Genomic DNA, 25,556 nt, shown 5'->3' on the forward strand with positions numbered 1-25,556 from the left:
ACCCTGGAACCCACCAAAGCCTCAGGGTCCAGGGATAGCCCCTGCCACTTGGGGCCACAGGCCGGTGAGGAGGGAGCTGGGTCCCCTGAGCCCTTCCTCTCCCTGCTCACCCTGCAGTGACCCCACATCCCACCCCTGCTCCTGGGGCTCAGGCCAGCCTAGGCAGGGGGAGTAGCTACGAGGCAGGTTGAATCCTCCCTCCTCCACTCAGCAGCCATGTGAATTGGTTCAAATCAGCCCACCTTTCTGAGCCACAGTGGTTCTGGATAAAATGGGGAGTATTGGCAGCTGCCTCACGCTCTATGCTCAATACCATGTCTAAGACCAACACGTCCTCGCTGCCCCACTGTGTGCTGGACTCCCAACACAGACACCAGGGACCAGGCAGGACCAGGCAGGAGCAAGAGAGTGAGGCCGCACCCTCCAGAGCCACCCCCCACTGGGGAGACAGGCCCTCAGCATCATGCAGCCGGGCTTCCAGAAACACCGGGAACGGCGTGGTGCAGCCAGAGACCCTGGTCCTCAACCTACCTCCTGGCAAGGCCCCCCGGAGGAGTGAGCATGTGAATGCTGAGAAGGGTATTTTAGGCAGAGGGAATGGTAGGCACCAAGGCCCTGAGGTAGGAGTGGGCAGAGGCGCTATGAGCAAGGGCAGCTGGAGAAGAGGCTGGAGAGACAGGCCAGCCCTTGAGATGACTGGGCCAAACGCGTAGCCCTCGGCGCGGCGCCTGGAACCTGGTGAGAACTCCATGACCGTTCGCTCGTGCTGTGAGCATGACCGTAAATCAGGGTGAAGGAAGGACGACCGCTAGTCAGTGCCCTCGGGGAGGTAAGAGAAGGCACCATCCAGAACTATGTCTGGTCAGGGCTGGCCACGTGCATGTAGGACGGGCCTCCTGGAGGAGGAGGAGGGGCCCCGAGTAGGTTCTGAAGAACTGATGGGGGCTGAGCAAGAGGGTGCGTGGGGGGGGGGGGGCGGATGGTGAAAATGGGGGTACATCTGTGGTTGCCAGATAGAACACAACGCTGGCTGGGTGGGAGTGGGGGATGGGGGTGCCCTAGCATCCCTGCCGAGGAAGTGTGTCTCTATCTGTGACAAGCTGGACAACACTGCTGGTCCTGACAAGCAAGTTCAAGAACGTCCCTTCGTTAGCCCTCCGACACCCTGTCAACAAAGCCTGATTATCCCCACTTTACACACCAGGGAGCCGAGGCTCAGAGAGGTGAAGGAACTCACCCAAGGTCCCAGAGGCAAGAAAGGGGACTAGTTGGGATGGGAGCTCAGCTGCGGTCCTACACCTCTCCACCCCACCTTTCTTCCTGGTGGGAATGCCACCATCAGGGGCAATGCAATGACAAGTGGAGAGAGGCTGAGAGAGGACATGGGCAGGCCCATAAGCGCAGACAGCTCTGGAAGGCCTCCCCTGTCGGGCAGTAAGACGTGCAGCAGCCCTCCAGGTTGCACTTTCTGGGTCCCTGGTGTAAATGAGCTGGGCCACTTGCCTCTCTCTTCTCCCTGCCCCAACCTCTACCCAGCCTGGCCCACACCACAGAGAAGCCAGCAGCGTGCCCCTCCGTAGTGAGGCAAGGGCGTGCTAAGCCCTGGTCTGGGCCTGGGGGGAGGCCACTGGCTGCGCGGTCACCAGAGGCTGTGATTCGAGGCCACCACAAGCACAGGCACCCTGCACACCTGTGCCTGGGGGCTGCAACAGGCCTCTTAGACTCTCCTTTCAAAAATCTGTGCGGTGGCAGAGGACCCCTACTCTGGGCCTGCCTTTCACTCACGGGGGACCCCTGTGAGTTCTTGCTTAGGTCCTCACCTAAAACGAAGCTAACAGCAATATGTGATTTTTAGAACTATAGTGAGGATCAAAAGGATCAATGGGAAAAGTTCCCGACTCAGAGTAAGTGCTCAGGAAACATCCGGCTGCACTGGGGAAGGAGGCCACAGGCACGTTAACTATGATTTGGACAAAATGTAACATCTACAAAAATGACAGGACCCCCAAAGGGCCACCCTCTCTGGCCTTGGGCTGCACGTCCCACTTCTCGGCTGACTGCCGCATTGCAAGAGGAGCCCCAGGGCAGGGGTGGCGGGGGCTTCTCCCGGCACAAGCAGCAGACGGGCAGGCGGCCGCCTGTGTACCTTCTTTGTCAGTGCTTTGGGGAGGGTTCCGAAGTGGGGCTCAGCTGCTCTGTCCACCGGGTTGTTGATGTCCGAGGGGACAGATTCCGTCCTCCGAAGCCTAGGTTCTGTTTCCAAAGGAAAAGGGGGACCCCATCAGCAGGGAGCAGATCAAGCTACAGAGAGGTCCACCCGGCCCCAGAGGGCAGAGAAGAGCGAACACTCACGTGGGAGGAAGGATATTCTACAGGCAGGGGCTTCCTTTGTACACTTGTTATGACACTTCAATCTGGAAAAGAAGGCGGCAGGGTCAGTGCACGGAGGGCCACTGGGGTCTCCCGAGGCATGCGGGGGAGGCTCCAGGCACCACCTGCAGCTCCAGGCAGCACTCACGCGCGACTGCCTCCATCTCCACGCATTCGTCAACAAACATTAGCCCCTAAGTCTGGAATATTCCACACCGATCGTCCTAGCAGCTGCCGTCTGTGGAGCGGGACATGTTTCCGTGGTTGTCTGCCTAACTTCACAGTAAAGCAGTTTTATTTATTTATTTATTTATTTATTTAAAGATTTTATTTATTTATTTGACAGAGAGAGAGATCACAAGTAGGCAGAGAGGCAGGCAGAGAGAGAGGAGGAAGCAGCTCCCTGCTAAGCAGAGAGCCCAATGCGGGACTCGATCCCAGGACCCTGAGATCATGACCTGAGCCGAAGGCAGCGGCCTAACCCACTGAGCCACCCAGGCGCCCCAGCAAAGCAGTTTTAATTGTATCCGTTTTATCTCGCCGGGGGGGGGGGTCACACGTCTATTTCTCTTCTCTAAAGAAAAGGACACCCTCCACTCACATTCAGAAAACTGGAGACAAAACCCTGAACTTACAAGAAAGATGAATCAGGAGAGTGTCTACGACCAAGGGATCCCAGGGGTACAAGGAGCGGCCCTGCCCGCTGTATTCCAACACGGGACACATGGTCTGAGGGTCAGCACGAGCCCAAATGGAAAGACCTAGGCCCTCCGTTTGGTCCTATCTTCTGCACCCTGTCTTGGGGTCCTTGACAATCAAATGGGTTGACACGGGGGCCTTACAACTCTCATACCACGATCGTCGGAGAGCATGGGGCTCAGGGGTCATGCTATGCTCTCCATGTGAAATGCGTTGCTTGAAAGGGAGCAGGAGGTTCCCCAATTTAAATACCAGGAGCCACAACAGATCTAGACTGGTGGAAAGCTCTGGCATCTCCCTGGTGGTCAGGGGAACTGTCAGGAAAACGCAATTTATCCAAAAACACGCAGAAGACTGTCACCTCTGGTCTGGTGGGAGCCTAAATGCTTTTCCTACACACACTAGCTCAGAATCTGGCAGCCTCATAGAGAAAGGACCTGGAATCACCCCCTCCCCCAATTGTGAAAATGAGGCCCAGGAAAGAGCAAGCAGCTTGCCCCAGGTCACAAAACAATGGAGGGGCAGTGATCTGGGAGCAGAAACTCCAGGTCCACCCTCTGTGAGCAACCGAGGATGCTCTGCCCCCACACTGTTCCCTTCCTCGTCCTTCTGCCCCACCAGAAAGCACCATGGCACAAAACAAGAAAGCTGCATTTGTAGAGAAGCAACATTCTCCCTGAACTTTCCTCTTCTGTGAACACCAAGAGCCATCTCTGTCTTCACCTCCGCCTGGCCCTTCTCCCCATCTCTGTGCTAACATATGAGGCTAAACTTCAGAATTCTGTATAGTTTCCAGAACGGTCCTCCCATTCCTCTTGGACTCTGTACAAGGCACAACACCTAGAACGCTCTTTCTTCCTTGGTCTCCCTGGTAAACTTCTACTCATCCCTCAAAGCCCACCTCTAATTTCCTCTTCTTCAGGGAGTGCCTGACTCGATGATGCTTCCTTCATCTCCCTAGAGAGGGCTGTGCATACCATGGCATGCCAAATGGGATTGTAAATAGTAGCCTCAAGAACTCTCAAAGGGGTTCCCATGAACTCTGACTTAACCTAAGGCCAAGGTGAATCACCGAGTAGGACTCCTACTAAACTACACATTTGCTATTCACTCGCCCCTCCCGTCCCTTCCACCCCTCCATGCGTCACCTGCAGTGCTTGCATTTCACTCCAAACATCATGCTCTTCTGGCACACGTGGCAGACCTGGGACAGCCAAGATTTGGTGGAGAACCTGTGGGAGGTGGACACAGGAAAACGCTCGTGTGGCCGGGAGACCAGAGCCTGGACAGGGGAGGGCCCCTGGGAAACCGGGCAACTAGGTCTCATCCCAGAGCCACTGGTGCCCTCTCCCAGGGCAGGGGAGGGACCCCCAGGCCCAGTGCATACCCCCGGGGATTCCGAGTTCCCAGCCACAATGTCATCCTTGCCAAAATCCCCAAGTCAGTGTGGTCACGGATGCCAGCCCTCCAGCAGCCGCCATAGAGATTACAAGTGCGCATACCGAGCAATTCCCGTTGTAGGAATCCATCCAACGGACACTCGGGGCACGCGGGGGAGGCACACGGGGGAGGCTCCAGGCACCACCCGCAGCTCCGGGCAGCACTCACTCACGACTGCCTCTATCTCCATGCATTCCTCAACAAACATTAGCCCCAAAGTCTGGAATATTCCACACCGATCGTCCTAGCAGCTACCGTCTGTGGAGCGGGACATGTTTCCGTGGCTGTCTGCCTAACTTCACAGCAAAGCAGTTTTAATTGTACCCGCGGGTGGCAAAGGAGGTACAGACACGGTTACCCCCTGCCGCGTGTCTGCAGCGGCAAAAGACTGCGAGCAGCCCGTGGTATTGAGATGTGCCGGCGGCGGACGATGCCAAGTACCGTTCAACTACACCCCTGGACACCGTGCGGCCAGAGAATAAAATAAGCAAGCTCATTCTGTGCAAATACGGGACAATCTCCACGTTACATTATCAGCGGGAAAAGTACGACGAGACTCCTTTTATATGAAGTTCAAATACAGGAAAAATTAACCAATGAGGACAGAAGTGAACAGGATCCCCTGGGAAGTAGTGCTATGCTCCCAGGGGGCCCGAAGATCAACTTTTTGGAGGGCTGGAATGTTCTGGAGCTTCCTCTGGGTGGAACACATGGGTGTATCCACATGTGAAAACGCACTTGTGCCCTCAGCTCTAAGTAATGATGCCTCCATCTTTACAAGAAAAGCAGCAGAGGACAGAACAGTGTGTATAATACATCCCCGTATTTGCTTGGATAGAAATAACTCAAGAAACGGCCAAGACCTGCCTACAGGGGGACCCAGAGGGCTGGGGCAGCAGCCGGAAGGGACCACACAGACACCCTCTATACCTCCTGAATTCTGAACATCTTTCAATCCAAACTAAATCAAAATTTTTTAAAAATTAAAAAAAAAAAAAACCCACAAAAGATAGATTGGAAGGAAGGACAAGGGTTGAGTGGGTGGTGTCCAGCAGAGAGAGTCTAAGGCAGTCCACAGGGTGGGGAGGCCAAAGGGCAGAAAGAACTCCCATTTTTTGGAAGGAACAGATCTTTGAAAGCAGAATCTATCATAGTAACAACAGAACAAATAGCAACAGTGTTTGGGGGAGGGTTTGTAATGTGTCCATCAGCATGAGCTCACTCGATGCTTACAAGCCCCAGAGAGTTAGGCAGGTCTGAGATTCCTAGTCCACAGGCAAGGGAACCAGAAAGGTTAGGTGACTTTCCTGAGGTCACACAGCTAGGATGCTGCATAGGGGGTCCGGACCCCGGATCCCTGAACTCAGAGCCGCACAGCTTCTTGCGGAGACCACTGGGGCAAAGCACAGGGAAAGAGCATGGGCTTTGGGGTCAGACCGCTCCGCTGTGAACCTGACCAGCTCCTCCTGGCTGTGGGATGCCTCAGAGCCTCTACAAACAAGGCCCACACGCTCCCCTCGCAGAGACCTGGGGAGCTCATGTATGCGAATGTGTAGTGCACACGAGCACTGTCTCTACCCACCCGACACCTATGTCTCCAGCGTGCCTTGCAAGGAGCCCTAATCCTGTCTCTCTGGGATCCACAGCACTCTCTGGGCTTTCATCTCCTCGTGCAAAGGGTGGGGATAAGGGGAGCAGTGCTGAGGTGTCTGACACAAGCCCCCCTTGGAAATCTTGAAAACAGGGCAAAACAGAAGTCAGATCTGGGCCTGAGAAGGGCCAGCCAGGGGTGTGGGGTGTGGAATAAAAGCATTCCCAGACCAGGGAAGGACCATGATTAGACGAAAACGCTAGGCCTTCCTGTTGAGAGAGAGAGAGAGAAGCCTGGAACCTGGGTTTAAAAAACCCAGCAGGTGTAGCCTAGGACCTGGGTGGGGAAAGGCAGGGCAGCCTGACAACACTGGACAAGAGGGGTGCTGCTACCCTGCTTGGGGGCAGCCTCTGGACCTTGCTGCTGCAGGGGAAGGGAGCAGTGGTCTGGGGAGCGCACGGGGGCGAGCGGCCACGGCCCCCCAGCCTCTGTGAAACCAGATGCACCCGAGACCGAACAAACAGTGGCCGGCCCATCCTGGTGTCCCTCACACACTGGATCTGGGGCTGGAGTCTGTGCTCACACACCAACACGCCCCAGGGCCCGAGCAGCACCTGAAGCTCGGCTGCGCCGCACTCCTTTTCATCCTCAGCACTGGACTGTGAGGAAGTCTCATTTGCAGAGGGGAAAATGGAGTCTCCGAGACTAGGATTCCTGTCTGCAGCCGGGCAAACCCAGGCTTCCCGTCCTGTGCCTAGCAGCCCTCTTGTGCCCTAGGACGATCCCACTGGGGGTGCTGCATACGGAGGGAGGCCCCTGGACCTTCCTGTGAAGGGCCAGTCTCCACAGTGGTGTCACAGCCTCTTTCAGGAGACTCCAGGGGATGGGGATCAGCCCTGACCAGGCTGCCGAAGGGCCTGGGTGCTGGCCAGAGGACTCAACCACGGTCTTCCCAGCAGCATGACCTCAGGCAAATTCCTCAAGTCCTCAGAGCCCCAGCTGGGTGTCCACCTCTGGGCGAGAATTCCAGGCCAGCCTCCCAGGCTCCCTGCAGCTGCAGCTCACCGCTCAGGGGGAGACCAAAGGTCCCGGCAAGTCAAGTCGCAAAGCTCCAGACCATGGTGCCCTGTTGTGTTCCCTATGGCCTCTAGCAGGGGCGGTAGGGACACAGGCGTCCCGAGGCGCCGTTCTGTGGGCTGTCTAGCGTGACAGACCTGCTGTTTGTGGTTCATACCAGTCTCACAGGTATGGGCCCAGCCTTGGGGTTGGTCCATGTCATGGGCCCACGTCAGCCTATGTCAACATGCACCAGCCACCAGAGTCCCCAGAAGCTGCTGGAAATACAGACTGCCAAGCTGAGAACTTTAGGGATGGGCCATGAGAGTCATGGGCCCAGGTGGTCTCCCGCGGGACCTGCAGGAAGCTCCTAGCTCCTTTTCCCTTAGACTTCCATGGTGTTTCTCCAAGGGAGGGGCAGGGAGGGTCCAGCAAGCCCACACAGCCACTGGTGATGGGCAGCGGCTCCAGGTGGCTGCAGGGCTGTGTTCACAGAGGTGATGGACAGACCGGAGACAAAGAGCTCTGAGAACAGGGATCAGGACAGACGCTCCCCCCGCAATGAAGATCGACCCCTCAGTGGACCCCCGGCCCATGCAGGCCCCCTTCCCATCCCAGCCTCGCTGGACCTACCTGTGAGTCACCGACAGCCCGATATCCCTTCGTACCATCTGTGGGGATCCGTGGGGGAGATCTGCAGGGAAAGAGGCCAGGTCGGGCAGGCTGAGGAGGCCTGTGTCTGTGGCCTTCTAGGTCCCAGATCACAGGTTATGTGGGGGACAGGACCTACTGATCAGTAGATAAAGGTGTCCCTGAACAAGGACAGGCCAGGTGGACCAACGGGGCGGGCCAGTTACCCTCATGCCTCGCCCTGCTTCTCCTGGTAACGGCACTGTCTGGTCTCTGCACATGGTATGGAGACCATCCCCGTGTGGCTTCCAGCTGCCGGGGGAGGCAGCCTTGAGAGGCAGGAGGCAAAGCAATGGTGAAGACAGAAGTCCCCACCAATGTCCACCTCCTGTACTCCCACACGGATGCATGCACAGGTCACAGGTTTGCGAGGGGTTAATGTGGGTCTCTTGTTTAGTGGTTCAGAAATCTCTGGCCCTTGGCAGCAGAGGGTTTGAGGCTGGTTAGCCCATCCCATACCTTTACAGCTGCAAGCACCTTGAGAACTTTGCTCTGAGCACCTCCAGTGCCAGGTCTCACCAGGCAGAGAACAAGGTCAAGGTAAAGCTTTCCCACACCCCTACCTGGGCCTGTCCCACTGGCTTCTGGAGGGGTCGCACTCACGCCATGAGCTTTGGGGTAAGCATCCTGTCTGTCTTCCTGGAGGGCACCCTAGGCTCTCCCTGCCCTAATCCTGGGTCCCCATAAAAACAGCACCCTCCGGGGTACCTGGATGGCTCAGTGGGTTAAGCCTCTGCCTTCAGCTTGGGTTGTGATCTCGGGGTCCTGGGATCAAGCCCCGCATCGGCTCTCTGCTCGGCAGTGAGCCTGCTTCCCCCTCTCTCTCTGCCTGCTGCTCTGCCTACTTGTTATCTTTCTCCCGAAGAAGTAAATAAAATCTTTTTAAAAAAGACAAAACAGCACCCTCAGTGCTCGGGCCTTACAGGTCAGGAAGGGGAAGAGTGGTTGGGGGCAACCCCTCCACCTACCAGCAGCCCCCATGTCCCACTGCGTCCTGCCCTGGCCTCCCCACCCTCCTCCATCCTGCTTCTGCCCTGACTCAGCACTGCCTAGCTCCCCCTGGAGGAGGAGGGGTTCTCAACTGAGTCTGATGGGCTTCAGGGATTCTGAGAAATCCTCTGGATTGCTAAGTTTCGTGGGCTTTTCCCTGGAAGGAAGGTTTAAACTTTTATCTAGTTATCAAAAGGAACCATAACCCAGAAAAATCAGGAACTTGGTGCCTGAGGGATCTGTGGCTGTCTTGGCTCCTTGGAGTCAGCAACAACCCCGTCCCCCACTCTGCACCTGTCCCCATATGCTGGCAGGGCATACACTCGGAGCTCATTAAGTGCTGGGTCCCTTAATGCCAAGGACCCTATACCTGAGCACATAGAGAAGGGCCAGCTGGAGGTGCTGACTCCTTCTCCCCCACCAAGGGAGTCTGAGCAGGACCAAAGCGCCCCCTGCTACCCGGTGAGGATTCAGAAACCCACCAGCACACCACCCTAGCTCTCTCTGGCACATCTGACCTGGGGCTGACCTGTCCCAGTTCCCTCCTGGGACTCACGTCACTGTGAGCAGCCAAGGTCAGCAAAGCACATGGTCCAGAAGGGCACAGGCCGCCGGTCTAAGAGAATTGGACTATGGAAGAATGAGATTTCAACCATATATACCACGTGCAGTTGACCTGTAATGTCTGCAGTGGCCGTAGGATTGGGGGAGGGAAATAACACATGGGCCAGACACCAAGTATCCTGGATCTAGAGGAAATCCTCACCCTGAAGACCTCATCTTGCCACTAAGCAAGCAGTCCCACTGCTGTGGTCCCCGCTATTACAGGGAGGTGGCTGGGACGGGCTGTCCTAGGAATGCGGGCGCTGGATTCTCCCCCGAGGCTCTAAGGAGGGCCCTGAGGTTTGTGCCTATGTCCCAGGGAAGGGGCCGTGCAGCCTCCCTCCTTGCTCACCCTATGCCCCCGTGGGAGGCCGGCAGCCAGCTTCATTTCGGCAGAGCTCTGGACTCCTATCCTGTCCCCACCGCCCCCCACCCGCCACCAACAGCTCCGTCACTGCGCTTAGCCAGCTCAGGATAGGGCAAAAATAAATGGCTCTTTCACTCAGGCCCAAACCAGACGTCTCTGTATTTGCAGAGACGATCCAAAGCAGACCCCAGAGCCATGGTCTTTGCCCTCTGGTCTGACTCAAGAGAGAGAAGGCCCACAGTGCAGCCCAGTGCAAGACCTGCGTCCAGCCTGGAGGTGGACGGGTGGAGAAAGGCACCCCCCCATCTCTTGGGGCCTTGTGTAGAGTCAAGCCACATTCCTGTCTCCAGGTTGCCTCTCCCCTGAGACGAAGGGTCCCAAGACATCAGCTAATATACACCTACACCAGACCGATGGCCGCGTACCTCTGTGTGACCACAAAAGCCCAGCACACAAGGTTCCCTGCCAGAGGTCACCTGTGGGGACGGCCAGGGACAGAGAGGGCCTGAGTGGGAACTGTCCACGGCCAATGACACTCTCCAGGCCCCTGGTTCACAGACAGAGGCTCCTGGCTGGGCGGAGGCCACCTGTCCTAGAGCTATTTCCTGAGGCGATCCCAGCACCTCCGCTTCTAGACGGTGGAAAGGCTGGAGTGGGCTGAGGGTCAAGGAAATCCACCCATGACGGGGACGGCAACGGCGACATAAACACGATTTCCGGGTGGCAGAAGGGATGAAAATGAATCACTCTTACCAAACCTGCAGGAGACAGAAAAGAGAGAAAGTGGCATGACATCACTGTGCTGTCTCAGCGTGTTCCTCAGAACCTTCCCCACTGGGAGGGAGCAGGCAACATGCTCAGGTAAGGGCTTCAAGCCCCTGGTGCATGGGGCCAGGCCGGATGAGTGACTGTAAGAACGGTTCCTCAATGGAAATGGCTAGAAGTTCCCGCGAGGGGCACTGGAACTACCCCTGTGCTGCGTGCATCCTGTGTCAGCTTGTCCAAGCCTCACCAGCCATGCCGAATGGTAGGGTTCACTCTGCTTCGCCACTGAGCAAACAGCCTCACAGTCTCCCGAGGTCACATGCCCACAAGCGGGGACACCCTGCCCAGAGACCTGCGGGGAGGGGGTGGGGTGCTCGGGGTCCAGGCAGGAGAAGGGGATGTGGCTGGAGGAGGAGGATGAGGAGAACAGTTCTGAGAACAGTGAGGGGTTCCTCAAGAAGGGCCAGGTGGGGACATGCCCCAAGCAAGCCTCCCCAGGGGGTGCTGCTATCCCAGCGACAAAGAAAACGAGGGGAGCCCCAGACCACCTGGTCTGCCCTCTGGGCTCACAGAGAACAGCAAGATAGCCCAAGTCCGTGTCAGTGCTAGCCTAAGTGGCTGTGTGTGGACCCGACTCAGAATCCCAGGGTGAGGCCCAGCTCCCAGATGCGGGGTCACTTGCCTGAGTCTCTGTTCTCCACCCAGAGCCCAGAATGAGACCACAGCCCTTCTGACGCTCTTCTCAGGGGAAAACGAGAAACAGACACACTGGCTTTACTCACTGAGATGCCCTCTGATGACCTATGTCCATGTGTCCTCATAGTAGTTACACTGTGCTCTCTGGGACAGGAGGACCCAGAAGGGGAGGAAGCCTGCAGCCCCTTCTGGAGGGTCGGCGGAGACGACCAGGCCCCAGCAGGACAGGCTGATGAGGAGGGGCACGGCACGGCACAGCACAGATTTCTCTCCTTGGGTGACGTATACTTAAAACCACAGAGATGTCCAGCGCCCGTCCCATAGGGGACCCAGGACAGCCTGTACTGGGACATGGGGAGCAAGCCTACTCAAGACCAGAAAAGGAGAGCCCATGTCAGGAGAAAAGCCAAGTCCCCGACCCTCAGAGGTACAAGAAGGTAGGAGGCACCCAGAGAGGACTCCCTGCTTCCCCTCTGCCCTGCCCACGAGAGTACACTGGTGAGGGCAATTCTTAAAAAAGCAGAACCAACAGTGACCTGAAGGTCTGTCAGGAGGGGAGGAGATAGTTAAACTACAGATGCAATGAGATGAAGAAGTTAAAAAAAATGAGGTAGTTTGAATAATTATAGGTATATATATAAAATTGATAATCCGGTTGGCTCTGCAAGGGGAATGGGGTGACTGAGGAAACGTGGTGGGGAAACTGCACACTGTCGGCCCCTCCAAGCTACAAGAGCTGTGAAGCTTCTGCCATCTTGGACCATGTCACCACTAGTACCTGTCTAAGTACCTAGGTTAAGAATGTTTTTTATGGGGGAGCCTGGGTGGCTCAGTGGGTTAAAGCCTCTGCTTTCAGCTCGGGTCATGATTCCAGGGTCCTGGGATCCAGCCCCGCATTGGGCTGTCTACTTAGTGGGGAGCCTGCTTCCCAACCCCCCTCTCTCTGCCTGCCTCTCTGCCTACTTGTGATCTTTGTCTGTCAAATAAATAAAATCTTTTTAAAAAAAATTTTTTTTATGTAAAAGAGTAAGGTATTTTAAGATGTAAAGACATGAAGTTCTTAGGTATCAAGGTAAGTGGAAAAAAAACAGGTTGGGGCACCTGGGTGGTTCAGTCAGTTGGGCATCCAACTCTTGGTTTCAGCTCAGGTTGTGATTTCAGGGTCGTGAGATCAAGCCCCACATCAGACTGTGCTCAGTGGGGAGTCTGCTGGGGATTTCTCTCTCCCGCTCCCTTTGGCCGCACCCTAGCTTGTGTCTGTGTGCCATCTCTCTCTCTCAAATAAATGAATAAATCTTCAGAGGAAAAGAGACAGGTTCTAGAACAGAGTACACGATATCTGATAATCATCAGATATTCTAGTTCTCCCCATCTGGGTACACGGGAGAATGACATTTCTTGGTTCCTTTGTTTGGGTGGAGCCGTGCATGGTGAATGGAACTTGCAGGAAAGAGCATGTGATTACCAGAGTGTAACATCTGAAATTCTTTTTTCCTCTGCGGAATGTTCCAGACAATGTTCCATAAAGTGGCTGTTCTGTCAACCTGGGACCTGGAGTGAGGCCCACCCACAGTGGACAAGTTGCATGAGCAAGAAATCAATCTTTTGTTGTTTTAAGACCCAGAGAGCTAGGGGTTGTTGCTGCAGCCTAACCCAGTCTATCCTGACTGAGGCATGGTACCATTCTGTGTGTGTGTGTGTGTGTGTGTGTGTGTGAGCGCATGCACAGAAAGAACCTAGCTGGCAGGATTCAGCCCAAACTGCTAAAGCAGCCTGGAGTGTGGTCTGAGACACCGAGGCACTATTCACTTCGCACCCTTCTAGGTTGACTGATTTTTTTTGTTTGTTTTTGTCCTTTGAAAATAAAGCCCGCACTCCCTTTATGATGAGAAAACCGTGGACAGAACTTCCGTGGGGCAGTACACTGAGCGCCAGCCTGGCGGGAACACTCACCTCATCGGGGAGACCTCGTCGATGCGGTTCCCCAGCTGAGACTCATGGGACTTGCTCCGGGTGAGCGTGGGGAAGCTGGGCAGCAGCTGAAAGACCTTGCGGCTGGGCGGCGGCGGCGTCCGCGGCGGCTTCAGTTTGGTGTGCCTTCGCAGCTGGGGTGTGGTCGGGGGCGTGATGAAGCTGTGCAGGGCCCGGGGGGTCAGCCGGCCGCTAGTGTGCAGGAGGACACTGGTGTCCGAGAGGCCCTCGCAGGCGCCCGGGACTGGGGAGTCCGAGGTGGGCAAAGCGGACACAGACACGGAGCGTGGGCCCTGGGCGCTGCCGCCCATTCTGCCCGGCGGGGCACCCCCTGGCAGCCAGGGCAGGCCGGCTGGCAAGACGGTGTCCGCAGAAGGCCCTGAGCCACTTTCCCGCCGGGCATCCAATGAACTCCAGCCTGAGTCCTCTTTGTGCTCCCCTCCTGTGGGCCAAGAAGTCGAGTCACAGAGGGTCAGAGCTAGAGGGACTTACTAGCTAGCGGTGAGGTGGCCAGGGCCCCAAGATGGTAACACCTTGACCAGGGCTGCCATGGCCTGTTCACGGCAGGCTTCCACTCCCAGCCTTTATACGGGCTTCTGGTGCACACACAGCACCTCCCATGTCATCTGTGGCTCTGAGGCCACAGGCTCAGATACTACTGTCTCCATTTTATAGGAGACAGAATGGCTCATCCAGAGTTCTCACTGGCAGGTCTGCGGGGAGCAAGCCAGGGAACCCAACCCCAAAACGGGTGACCTCAGAGAGGGAAGTAGTAACTGATCTTGAAGAGGCAGGAAGGGGAAGCTGGGGTGCTCAAAGGGATAACTCCGTATCAAAAAAATTCAAACACCGGGAAAGGGGGCGTAGTAACCTTTCTTGTAGCCCCAGGAATTTGCTAGGAAAGAGATCCAGTTCGAAAACGATCAACGGGAAATTCCTTCAGAGAGGAGCCCGGAACTTTCGGCTGCCCACACAGTGGACCCCTTGAGGCTCTGGGCAGTTCCAACTCAACAGCTCAGTCTGTCCATTCATTCGAGCTTATGCTGGAGGCCAGGTGTCAGGCCATGAAAAAAGGTATCCAGTGTGCTCAAAAGCCCAAAGAAGGGGACAGCAGTGTGCTGAGACAGAGATGCCCAGGTCCTGAGGGAGCACGGAGGAGGGGGACCCTAACTAGCCTGGAGGTCGCGGGCTTCCTAGAGGAGGCAGCACCCGGCCTGCACTGCCTGGAGAAGGTGAAGCAGGGACACGAGGCAGAGGGAATAGCATGTGCAAAGGCATGGAGCACACAGTGGCTTCTGGTGACTACGATGAGTTCCTCGTGCCTGGAGAGGTCAGGACGAGCCAGAGAGATGCAAGAGGCCTCCTCAGGAGGTCTTGGAGGCCTCACAAAAGACTTTAGGTTGAAGCTTATAAAGGATGGGGAGATACCAAAGGTCAGGGGGCAGGGAGAAAGCAGCCCATCTATAGGGACCCCTTGGTGCGAAAGGAAAAGACACCTTCTTCCTTATTTCACCAGTGAGGGGAAAGTACGCGAAGGTAGGTGTTGACTCAAGACAAAATGGACTTCTGCAGTGGAGTTATTCCACGTCGTGCTTTCTCCCCCGTCTCACTCAGTCTTCCCAGCACATCAGGGAGGCCAGGAACGCTGACGAGGTCAAGCGGCTAAGCACGAGTGGGACAGTGGGACGGGAACAGCGTCCTTGGTCCCGACTGCGGCGCTAGGCCTCCTTCCTCAAGGCTGTCCATCCTGAACAGTCCACAAATACAGCCCAGCCTGCCGACCTACAGAGCTCTCTGTCATCAGGGGTGCTCCAGCCCAGCCCAGACAGCCATTTATGAGGGACGGTGGAGAGACAATGGCCTTCGCAATGCTCAGGGGCTCTGCACATGTCCTCCCTCCTCCAGGACCCTTTTCCCTATCTCACTGCCTCGGACTTTCTCCTCAGGAATCAGCTCCACGGAGGGAGTGACTCAGTCCATGTGTTCCTTGTGTTTGCTCTTGTAGAACCTGCAGCTACAACTGTGACTTAGAGACTGGCCTCCCGGAGGCTCTGGCCTGGCTCTCGCTGAGGGCACGGAAGAGCGAGTTTCACCCTCCCCGTGCAAGTGTGCCCCCCAAGGAAACGAGTCCCGGGCTCTTCCTATTGCCCATTGGATCTCTGCTGCTCTGAGCTGCCCAGGGACGGCACATGGGTCTTGACGCACATGCCAACACCAGTTAACCGGCAGTGGCTCTCGAGAAAGACGGGAGTCCCTCAGTAGGAAGGGCTGGGTAGTGACGAGAGACGTGTGCTATGGACGAAGGACAGGAAACATCAGCAGAGATCATCGTCTTTGTTCACCAGCCATCGCTGAGCCATTCCTCACTTGCCTTTCTGAAGACCAGGGGCCACAAAAGGCAAATGCGTTCAACATTTTCCATGACCCCGCAAGCCTAATTCTGAAAAGAGCTCTAATGTATGTCAGGCTCTGGTCGAAGCACCTGACCTTCGCTCCTTTCATCCTCACAACACCACGATGAGAGAATGCTGTTATGACCTCCACTGTACAGATGAGGAAACTGAGGCACAGTGGGGGTTAAGTCACAGACCAAGGTCCCGTAAGAGTGTTGGGCCCAGGCACATGGATTGCGTGGTCCATCTTTAACCACCACTAGACTGCCCTCACCACGGCCTGTTAGTTGCAATAAAGACTTTGACCACGTGATCTAAGAGCCAAGGCGATGGCAGTACCCAGCTGGTCCCCAGAAGACCCCCCGCTGGGCAGACTCATTTGGATGGAGTGTGGCCAGGACCCTCCTGTGGACGCAGGGTCCACAAGCTAAGACCAGATGAGAGGGATGTGGAAAAGACCCTGTCTTCCCCCCAGAGGCCTCCTCCAGGGCAGAGCAGAAAAGCTCCCTCTGAGGAAGAAACCCAGCTCTGGGGACACGCCTCGTGTGGGACCCCACGCCTCTGATGTTTTAGCCACAAGAGGCGCTCCCCAACACCACTGAGAACGGGGTTGCCATACACAGGCCAAGTGCCTGGCTTCATAAATTAGCGCTTAGTGAGTTGGTGATCCCCCTAGCGTGGCACCCAGAGCGGGCCGTCACCTTCCCAACACAAACAGGTCACCGCCCTTCCGAGTGCTGGCTCCTTCACCGTTCTTTTACGGCTCAGGCTTAAGGAGGGAAGGCCGACAAGTTGCCCACCCTGGTCCCAGCTTGGGTGGCAAGTACTTCTGAATTTCCCCAATGTGGAAACAAGCTAGTCGCCCACAGAGACTGGGGCTGGAACCCCAGCTCTGTCACCCAGTGCTGTGTGTCCTCGGCGAAGCCCTTTCCCGAATCTGGGCTCAGTCCCCTCTGTAAAATGTGGGCATGAGATTGCAGACTAGGTCCCTCAAATGTTTATTCTTGGGCCCCTGCTGGGAGGCCTGACCTGTCAAGGTCTTCCGAACCACACTGGGTTCTGCATTCAGAGGAGAACTTGGGACAATGGGGTCCAGGAAAAAAAAGAAAAATCAAGCCCAATCCTCTCTGGGGGGAAAAAAATCAAACAGAATATAAAGTTTAGTAGCTTCCTTAAGCCTCAGGCAGCCAGAAATAAGACAGGTGGCTCAGATCATTTAAAAATGGGACTAATTCCTTTCATCAGGCTCACTGTAAAGTCTTCTCAGTGTGGTGGGAACCTGAAATCATGACATTTAAAGTTTCCAAGGTGAGATTTAAAAAGCCTGGAAATAATTCCCAAGGAACTCCTTGTAAAGCCAGGATGACACCCTTTGCCTGGGGCAGCCATGTACACACTCACAGCTGAAACATCACACAATTTCTCTCATCGTACTCTGCCTTCTGAGCACACAACCAGCAGCCAGTGGAGACAGGAGAAGGCAGAGAGCAGGCTGGGGGTGAGGTGAGCCCAAGTGGGGAGGGGGCTAGAATGCAGGGAGCCGAGGGAGGGTTCAGAGCCCCACATATGTGCTCAGAAGAGGGGAAATCACACAGGGCCCACCCAGTGGACCGGTTTAAAGTCTCTGATGATAGTAAACTTCCCTGGGTCCTTCCTAGCCTAGAGCAGTCGAGAGGCAAAGCCTCTATCTCAGATCAGACCAATCACACACACTCTGGCCTTTCCAAGCTGCCCCAGAAACCCGGGGTCACACTCGCCCCACCCCCGTCAGTGGCCCCAGGGAATCAGGACAGGCCTGGAGAGGGCAGGCTGGTGTTCCAAACCGGGTGGAGGGACAGGGAGCTGACGGGGCTGGTCTCCACACTGGGGAGGCCGGTCCTACCTACCCAGACCTGTCACTTTCCGCAGGCAGGCAAGGGCGTACTGCAGACGGCCACACTCCTCGGCACTGGCCCCATAGCGCCGAAGCGTCTCCTTCACCTTGACCTCGTTCATGTCCAGCAGGGCATCCAGCGTGAGCTCGCTGAGGATCTCCTGAGGGAGCACAGAAGGGACAGACGGAGAGCTAGTGAGCACTCAGGCCGGCCCTGGCGCCCTCCTCAGCCTCTCTGTGGCCTGGGCTGGGCTCCCCCGCTGAGTGGCAGGGACCAGGTGCTGGCAGGCCAGCCTGCGGACCAGAAGCCACCACTTGCGAGAGGACATAGCCAGCCAGCTCTCGCCCCCACCCCTAGCACTCCAAGAGACAGCAGCTGAGCTTGGACGCTAGAGCTCCAGGGCTGGGGTGGGGGAAGGACAGAAAAAACAACCAAGTTACAACGAGGAACGAGGGCACGTTGCCTGCTTGTTTCTTTTTATGCCTCTGCACAGAAAAATGACGAATCACAACAACTTTTGAGAATGACAAACTTCAGATAAAGACGGCCCTTTGAAATTCTGCTGTATCTGAATTAGACAAGATAGATTCCAAATAAAACTGGCTTAAGGAGAGAAGGATTAAAAAGAATGAACCTGGGATGCCTGGGTGGCTCAGTTGGTTAAGCAGCTGCCTTCGTTCGGCTCAGGTCATGATCCCAGCGTCCTGGGATCGAGTCCCACATCCGGCTCCTTGCTCGGCAGGGAGCAAGGAGCTTCTCCCTCTGCCTCTGCCTCTGCCTGTGCTCACTCTCTCCCTCTCTCTCTCTGATAAATAAATAAAAATCTCTAAAAAAAAAAAAAAAAAAAAAAAAAAGAATGAACCCTCACCAAGCACCATCCAAGACCTTGCAACCTCGCCTTATTTAATACCCGGTCAAAACCTTTCCAGGGTTCAAAGCAGCAGAGAGGAAGGGAGAGACGGACGTGTGACAAGGACTCTATGTGACTCCAAGGATGGAGGCCCCACATGAGAAAGGACGCAGGGGGCCTCCAGGACAGAGTGGCCCCTGGCTGACCTGTAAGGGAAAGGGAACCTCAGACCTACAGGCAGAAGGGACTGGCTTCTGCCAACAACCTGAACGCACCTAGATGCGGCTTCTTTCCAAAGCTTCCAGATAAAAGGCCAGCCTTGCTGACACCTTAAATTCTTGGGCCTGATGAGATCCTATGCTGGGAAGCTAGCTGAGCCAGCCTGAGCCCCTCTATCCCCTTCTCCTCCGAAAGAACCGTGAGCTAAGAGATGGGGATGTTTTAAGCTGCTGTGTTTGTGGTTATTTGTTGTACAGCAACAGAAAACTAATACAGAGAGAGAATATTTGAATCAAGGCCTGACTTCAAAGCTTGTGCTCTTTCTTCTCTCATCAAGGGGGAAGGAAAGCCTTCCAGCTCTGACCACTCTGAGGCATGTGGGATCCCCAGGCTGGAGCAGACACACGGGAAGATGGCATGCGTCTCTGTCCTCCAGTGACTGACATTAAAAAAAAACAAAAACAAAAACAAAAAAAAACAAGTCATTGCAAAGCAATATAATATGGCTTAGCGCCATAAAGAAAGTTCCAAGAGCTACCTGATGGTTGGCAGGGAAGGGAGGGTGGGACTGGGGATCAGGATTTTTCTACTTTTTCAGCCCCTTTCTAGATATTCTATGTCAGGGAAGGCCACACATCCCACCTCAAATGATTCACATAAAGCTTATAGTTCTTCAGAATCTAAGCTCATTTTCATTGATGTCAGCAAGCAGTGTGATTTTCTTCTACAAGAGGTATTGTCCATTCATGCTGCTATAAATCATAGACTCAGGCATCGACACTGAAGCTGACGGGAGATACTGGCTGTGAGTCCTTAGAGCAATAGTCTGGGGGGGGGGGGTTTGCAATGCTGGTGGTGGGCCCCCCCGCCCCGGGGCCTGGGGTCTGGCCGTATTTCACACCCCATGCCCCGTGTCTTGTCTGTATCTTCTTCAATCTCCAGGACCGTGGACAAGAATCTCCTAGCTGTTTAGAGCATTCACATATAAATTTGGAAAAACAGATATGAAATATGCACCAGCTTATCATTGACTGGACAAGCCCTTGGTCATCAGAAATTCTTCCAGATGATAAAACAAGAACATTACAGGAAACCGCTGGTAACAGCACAGACAGGAGGCTGGTCAGATAAACGTCCCCAGCAAGCAGCTTTGTTTAATCCATGTGGTTCCCTTTGTTGGCCTCTGAGGCACTCTTCATCAAAATGCAGTTTTCACATCTTTTCCCTTGCCTCTGCTGTGAAAACCAATTTGGCGATATTGTCCCGAACCAATGGCAGTGACGTTGACCTTTACACACCTGCACAAAACGACCCACCATCCCACCCTGGGGCGTCCTCTATGCTCACCAAATGTGTATCCCCCACCCCCACCCCCGTGATGACTCAGCAGTTCTCCAGAACAAAGATTCAGAAACAAGCCTTAGAAACCCAATCCCCAATCTAATTATCATGCAAATAGGGCTTTTCTTCCTTCCAGTCGGTCTTTCTATTCCTCTGTTCCCCACCCACACCAAGTTTCCATTTCTTAAACATAGTCAGTTCGTTTATTATGACAAACCACCTGCCAAGACTACGTGCCCACTGCCCCGCATACTCTCTCAGGTCAACACAATTCAGCCAAGGATGGGTGGTGAGGCGCACCTGCCGGGGTCCCAGGGACCTCAGGAAGGACAATCTAAGGAACTCCAATCCCACCTGTGTGGGATCCCAAGCTCCTTCGATTATCCACCACCCCCCTCCCACCCCCATCCCCCCACCGCCACCACTGCCATTCCTCAACCTGTCAAAAGCTTGGGAAGGCAAGAGCTACCCTGAGGGGAAACAACTTTTTTCAAAGTAAGTTAAAGGAATTAATTTCTATCTGCTTTCTGGAAAAAACGTAAAACCCCAACTACACTATGAAATGGAAATTCTTTGTTCTTTATTGAAGTAAAGTAACCCCCTAGGAAAGAGAAAGAATACGTTCAAATCCATTCCCTTAAAAAAAAAAAAAAAGGAAGAAAAAAGGTACTCCCTTCAAGCTTCGAATTAGTGGAAAGTTTCTCCCACTGCCAGGAGGCTTCACGGATCAGCCCACGGCACAGGAAGGAGGCAGCAGAGGCCACCTTCCTTTTCCTCTGCTCTCCTTATGCTCCATTTTCAAACCAGGGGTCAGCGAAGACAAACCTGGGGGGCAGCTGGGGGGACTGGGACAGAAGAAGAGCCGATCCAGGGTCCCACTTACAGCTGAAGCTGCTCCTCCCTCTCCCGGGACAGGCCTAGCTTCTCGAGGTGTGAACAGCACATGTCATCATCTATGAAATGAGAGTGCTCGGGGCGCCTGGGTGGCTCAATGGGTTAAGCCGCTGCCTTCGGCTCAGGTCATGATCTCAGGGTCCTGGGATCGAGTCCCACATCGGGCTCTCTGCTCAGCAGGGAGCCTGTTTCCTCCTCTCTCTCTCTCTCTGCCTGCCTCTCTGCCTACTTGTGATCTCTGTCAAATAAATAAATAAAATCTTTAAAAAAAAAAAAAAAGAAATGAGAGTGCTAGCACACAGTCATGGTCGTCATTTCTGACTGCTCCTTCCACCCCCTAACCCCTCCCCCCTGCTACAAGGTTGGATCACTGCAGTGGGGAGAGGGACCACTCCACTCTACCTAAAAGCTATCTACAGGTCTTACCCAGAGGAGTAGGGTTTCAAATACACAAGCCTCAGGGTGGGGCCCTGGGAAGACGTGAGACCAGTGAGGATGGGGCCCTCCCAGCTGTCTTTTATTCGAGACAAAAGTAGTAAAGACACTTCTTTACTGGACAAAGAAAGCCAACAGCAGCCAGGACAATGCTAATCAGAAAACCACCCTCTGCCTTCACTCAGTGTTGGGATCTGAGGGGAGGCAATGGGAGGGTTGCCGGATCTCACTATAAGGAAGTCTGGGGGCACCTGGGTGGCTCAGTGGATTAGGTGTCTGGCTCTTGGTTTTGGCTCAGGTCTTGATCTCAGGGGTTGTGAGTCCAAGCCCTGCGTTGGGCTCAGTGCTGGGTGTGGAGCTGGTTTAAGACTCTCCCTCCCTCGCCCCTCCCTGTCACTGCTCTCTCCCCATCTTTAGAGAAAAGAAATTGAAAATAATGGGGAAAAAAAATCTGGATCTTTATCTTAAAATAGCTAATTTGGGGCACCCGGGCGGCTCAGTCAGTTAAACATCAGACTTTAGCTCAGGTCATGATCTTGGGGTCCTAGGATCGAGCCCCACATTGGGCCCTCTGCTCAGCGGTGAGTCTCCCTCTCCCTCTCCTTCTCCCCTTGCTCATGTTCAATCTCTCTCTCTCTCAAATAAATAAGTAAATCAAATCTTAAAATAAATAAATAAACAAAATAGCTGATTTTCAAATGGTAGCAACCAATGCAAAGCTGTGCAGACGAACAACCACACCCCTGAGTCCCACGGAGCCCTGAGCCAGGAGACCCTATGAGAAGAATGGGACACCTTCCCAGGTTCTGTCTGATTAGCAACTTCTAAAGCTTCATTTCTGTAGGCAAATGGAGAAGGAAGGCAGCCCTGTGGCAGATGCCCTGGGCACCACTGCTGGGGTGGCCTGGCCTTCTCAGTGAGGTGTCGCATGCTGGCCCTGGGACCCCACCATGAAAACAAACTGTCTGGGCTTTTCAATGCCTACAAGTGCTCTCGGACCTGAAGCTAGTTCAGTCAAGGTGGGGAAGTGCCTGCGGGGTAGGGTTTGCAAGCATGCTGGAACCAGGGGAACCCATATACAAAGAAAAGGCCGTCCCCACCCCCTCCCCCCAGCTCTCAGCAGGACCTCCAGCTAGATGACAGTCCGGCTAGGTGAGTGGCTGGGCAGGCCTGCTATTTCCTCCAGCCTTGGCCCTACGCAGCTCAGCACCCCCGACCTCACACACGGATGTCATCTGCCACCCACAGTGACAGGCCCGGCTGAGGTCAAGTTAGAAAGTTCTTTCAGACCATGTGCAACTTCTCCGGAGCATCTTCCACATGGAAAGCACATTAGGGAATGAGCCCCACCAGCTGCTGTGGGTAACCTCACATGCCCGCCGACGAGCAGGCAGGCGAAGCTGCTCTGAAGCCCCCCTCAAGCCCAAGAAGCCCCATAGTCCCAGGAGGGCCTCCTGAGAGGGGGTGAAGACTGAGAGTCCATATTGCTTCGAGGAGAATTCCTACCCCGCCCATCCCAGCTTCTGTCAAAAAAGAAACCGTGAACTAGAAACCAAGAAGGGAAGACAGGGCTGCCCAGGCAGTGCAGGGGACCCCAAGCACCGGTTCCAGCAAGGTTCTGGCTCACACCTGAACACAGCAGTGGGGTGGCAAGAACTGGGGACAGAGCCAAGAACACTGGCTCCCGGCCAGTTCCTTCAGGTCCTAGTTTATGTCCTCCAGCAGGTGACAGGCGGCTATTCTTCTGGATGACCTTTAGACAGGAGGGTTGGTGGAGGGCTGAGGTCACTCCCGGTCTATGATGATTCACCTGCCGGTTCTGTTCTCTAGAGCAGGAGTCCAGGATGGGCCCGGCCAAACACAGCTATACCCTCCCCTCAGCAACTGGCTGCAGGTCACGTCAGGGGCCAGGCTAAGGATCAGATGGCATCCTGGGACTTACCAGCAGCCACGGGGCTGCCTGGCATCTATACTTAGAAACCTGTGCTGGTGGACACGGAGAGCCATCCACACTCGCCATGGTCAGTCAGGAAGGGGGATGCCAGGGGCTCCAACACCTGTGCGTGGGCCATGTACAAAAACCCGGGCAGCTCCGGGCAGAATTCCAGTGAAGGCTGGGGTTAAAGGAAGGCCAAGAGGCAAACCCACACCTTGTGTTTCTAGTTAGCCTTCTGGTCCCAGAGCGTGGGATGGATCCGTGCTTCCAGCTCTCCAGGTCCGTTTGCAGAATCCAGATTTCTTGGGTGCAGGCTGTCCCCTGACCCCCCACTTCCGTGGCTGCGGGTTAATGAGAGGGCCAGAATCATTTACCACAGATGCTCCCCTGGGACTAGTCACACCAGAGAGGCCAGAGGTGGACCCCCAGAGCCCTGTGGATGGGGACACAGACCGCTACACTCCTCTGAGGCCAGGGGGGCAGCTGGGGAGAGGGGAAGAACAAGGTTGCTGTTCTGGTGGCCCAGGTGCGGAGCCTACATGCCTACAGCTGGGAAGGCAACACCTGCCAGATGTTCCTCCCTGCCCTCTGTCCATGGCTGGGGCTGAGGGGGAGGAACAGTGAGACTTGGGAGACAACAGCTGGAAATTCTGGGAAGCACAGGTGGGGCTGAGGCAGTGAGGGCCTGGATTGGGCAGCCTTCCAGGGTTTCCATGGCAATCAACAGACAACTTTGTCCACAGGGTACTGGCTCGGTCTAGGACCAGTCCTGGGCCCAGTCTCCTCCTATATCTCGGTGCTGGGAAATGAGAAATACCCACTCCCCGGAGAAGCCAGCCACATTGTGGAAGGCTTCTCTCCACTACCTCCAGCCGGACAACATAGTAAAGGAAGGGCCAGACCTGCTCACTGGAACCCCCATGACCTTGGGCAGTCCCTATCCCTCTCTTGGGGTCTGGTCTCATCATTTGTAAAATGAGTGGGTTTGGCTGAATTAGACTGGTGGCTGTCAACCCTGGCTACACTCTGGTATCACTGGCGGGGTTGGGGGAGGGCGTCGGGGAAGGGATGCTTTTCAAAAGGGTCCTGATGCTCACATTTCACCTCAGACCAATCAAATCAGGATTGCTCAGGTGGGGACCATGAGAAGAGACAGGCTGCAGGGCCTTAAGTCTGACTAAAGTAGCCCACGACAGAAGGTGTCTGAGAATGCCCAGAAGGCAGGTCTGGCCAGGGGGAGGGGAGGCTGGGCCCTGGGGTGGACAGCTGCCTGTCTCCTCATGAGACCCACACTCCTTCAACTCAACCCCAGCCTAGCCCAAGCTTCCAGATGTCCCAGGAGAGGTCTGTGCCTGCCTGCCTGCCTCCCCCCTGTAAGACCGGGTGGGGGCTTGGAGAATGGGGAGCCGGGCTGGAATCCTCAGCGAGTGGCTGTCTCTGGCCTATGCATTTGTACGTCTGGGCTTAAAAGCCTCAGAAAGCTGGGGCAGCGGTGGGGTAAGGTGTGGAAGAGGAGGGATGCAAGTCAAAGGAGAGGAGCCAAGGAGGACGTGGAAAAGGGCAAGTGATGAGCATTTACTATGCATCTCCTAGGGGCCACGTGCTCTGCTAGATGAGTTACAGAAGGCAACACTCACAGTCCTCCTAACATCCTGAGGTGCGTGATAAGGTTCAGAGGGCGGGTAACTTGCCCGAGACCACACAGCCTGACTGGGAAGACTGAGGCCTGGCCACCTCTTCCTATTCCCAGCCAACTGGCGCTGTCTGCGCTGATGCCCTCTGATCCACTCTATCAAGTGAGCTCTTTTGCCCAGGGCAGAGTGCACTCGGCATCATAGGTCACAGCCAGTTTGCCCGGCTCCATACCCACCCTTACCCCTGTGCAGAGCTTAGTCGACCTCTGGTTGTGGGGTTAAAAGGACCTGCTGGCGACCTCCCAGGGTCTTCTCCCCCACACTCCCTTCCAAGGCCCTACGTTCTCCTCGTGCCCTCTGGAGGACACCCGTGCTTCCTAACGCCACCTGGGACAGGATTTCCAGTTTCTGGTGGCGTGGGCTGTCACCCCAGGGGCCAGCCCTATCTTCCCGGAGAGCCTGTCTTGTGTCTCCCGTGAGCCCCAACGTACCTAGAACGGGGATTGGCAAGCTTTTCCTGAACAGAGAGGGAATGATCTTCAGCCCTGCAGGCCATATGGTCTCTGTCAGAACCATCCAACCTTGCCGTTAGATCCCAAAACAGCCAGGGACAAGATGTCAACAAATGGGTGAGGCCACATTCCAGTAAAACTATGGACGCTGAAACTTGAATGTCTTATCATCCTCAGGTGTCACCCAACAGTCCTCTTTGCTTTTTACCTAGCACTTTAAAATATGAAAA

General features: G+C 55.1%; 1 protein-coding gene across 10 annotated transcripts in view; it reads right to left on the reverse strand.

Annotated features, from left to right (window-relative positions):
• Window positions 1-25,556, reverse strand: part of KSR1 (kinase suppressor of ras 1) — a 148,301-nt gene that overhangs the window by 27,769 nt on the left and 94,976 nt on the right. For all 10 annotated transcript variants that reach the window (XR_004280776.1, XM_032322286.1, XM_032322289.1 and 7 more), the window contains 7 exons: window positions 17,518-17,665; window positions 13,221-13,680; window positions 10,560-10,564; window positions 7,790-7,850; window positions 4,218-4,301; window positions 2,353-2,414; window positions 2,147-2,253 (listed from right to left, as the gene is read on the reverse strand). Coding sequence is in view for 9 of the 10 variants with exons in the window: in XM_032322286.1 (XP_032178177.1) it covers window positions 2,147-2,253; window positions 2,353-2,414; window positions 4,218-4,301; window positions 7,790-7,850; window positions 10,560-10,564; window positions 13,221-13,680; window positions 17,518-17,665 (927 nt within the window). In the remaining variant the exon portion in view is untranslated. The remainder of the gene's footprint in view (window positions 1-2,146; window positions 2,254-2,352; window positions 2,415-4,217; window positions 4,302-7,789; window positions 7,851-10,559; window positions 10,565-13,220; window positions 13,681-17,517; window positions 17,666-25,556) is intronic.

This window comes from Mustela erminea, chromosome 18 (genome assembly GCF_009829155.1).
Source record: "Mustela erminea isolate mMusErm1 chromosome 18, mMusErm1.Pri, whole genome shotgun sequence".
In the NCBI taxonomy this organism is placed as follows: domain Eukaryota; kingdom Metazoa; phylum Chordata; class Mammalia; order Carnivora; family Mustelidae; genus Mustela; species Mustela erminea.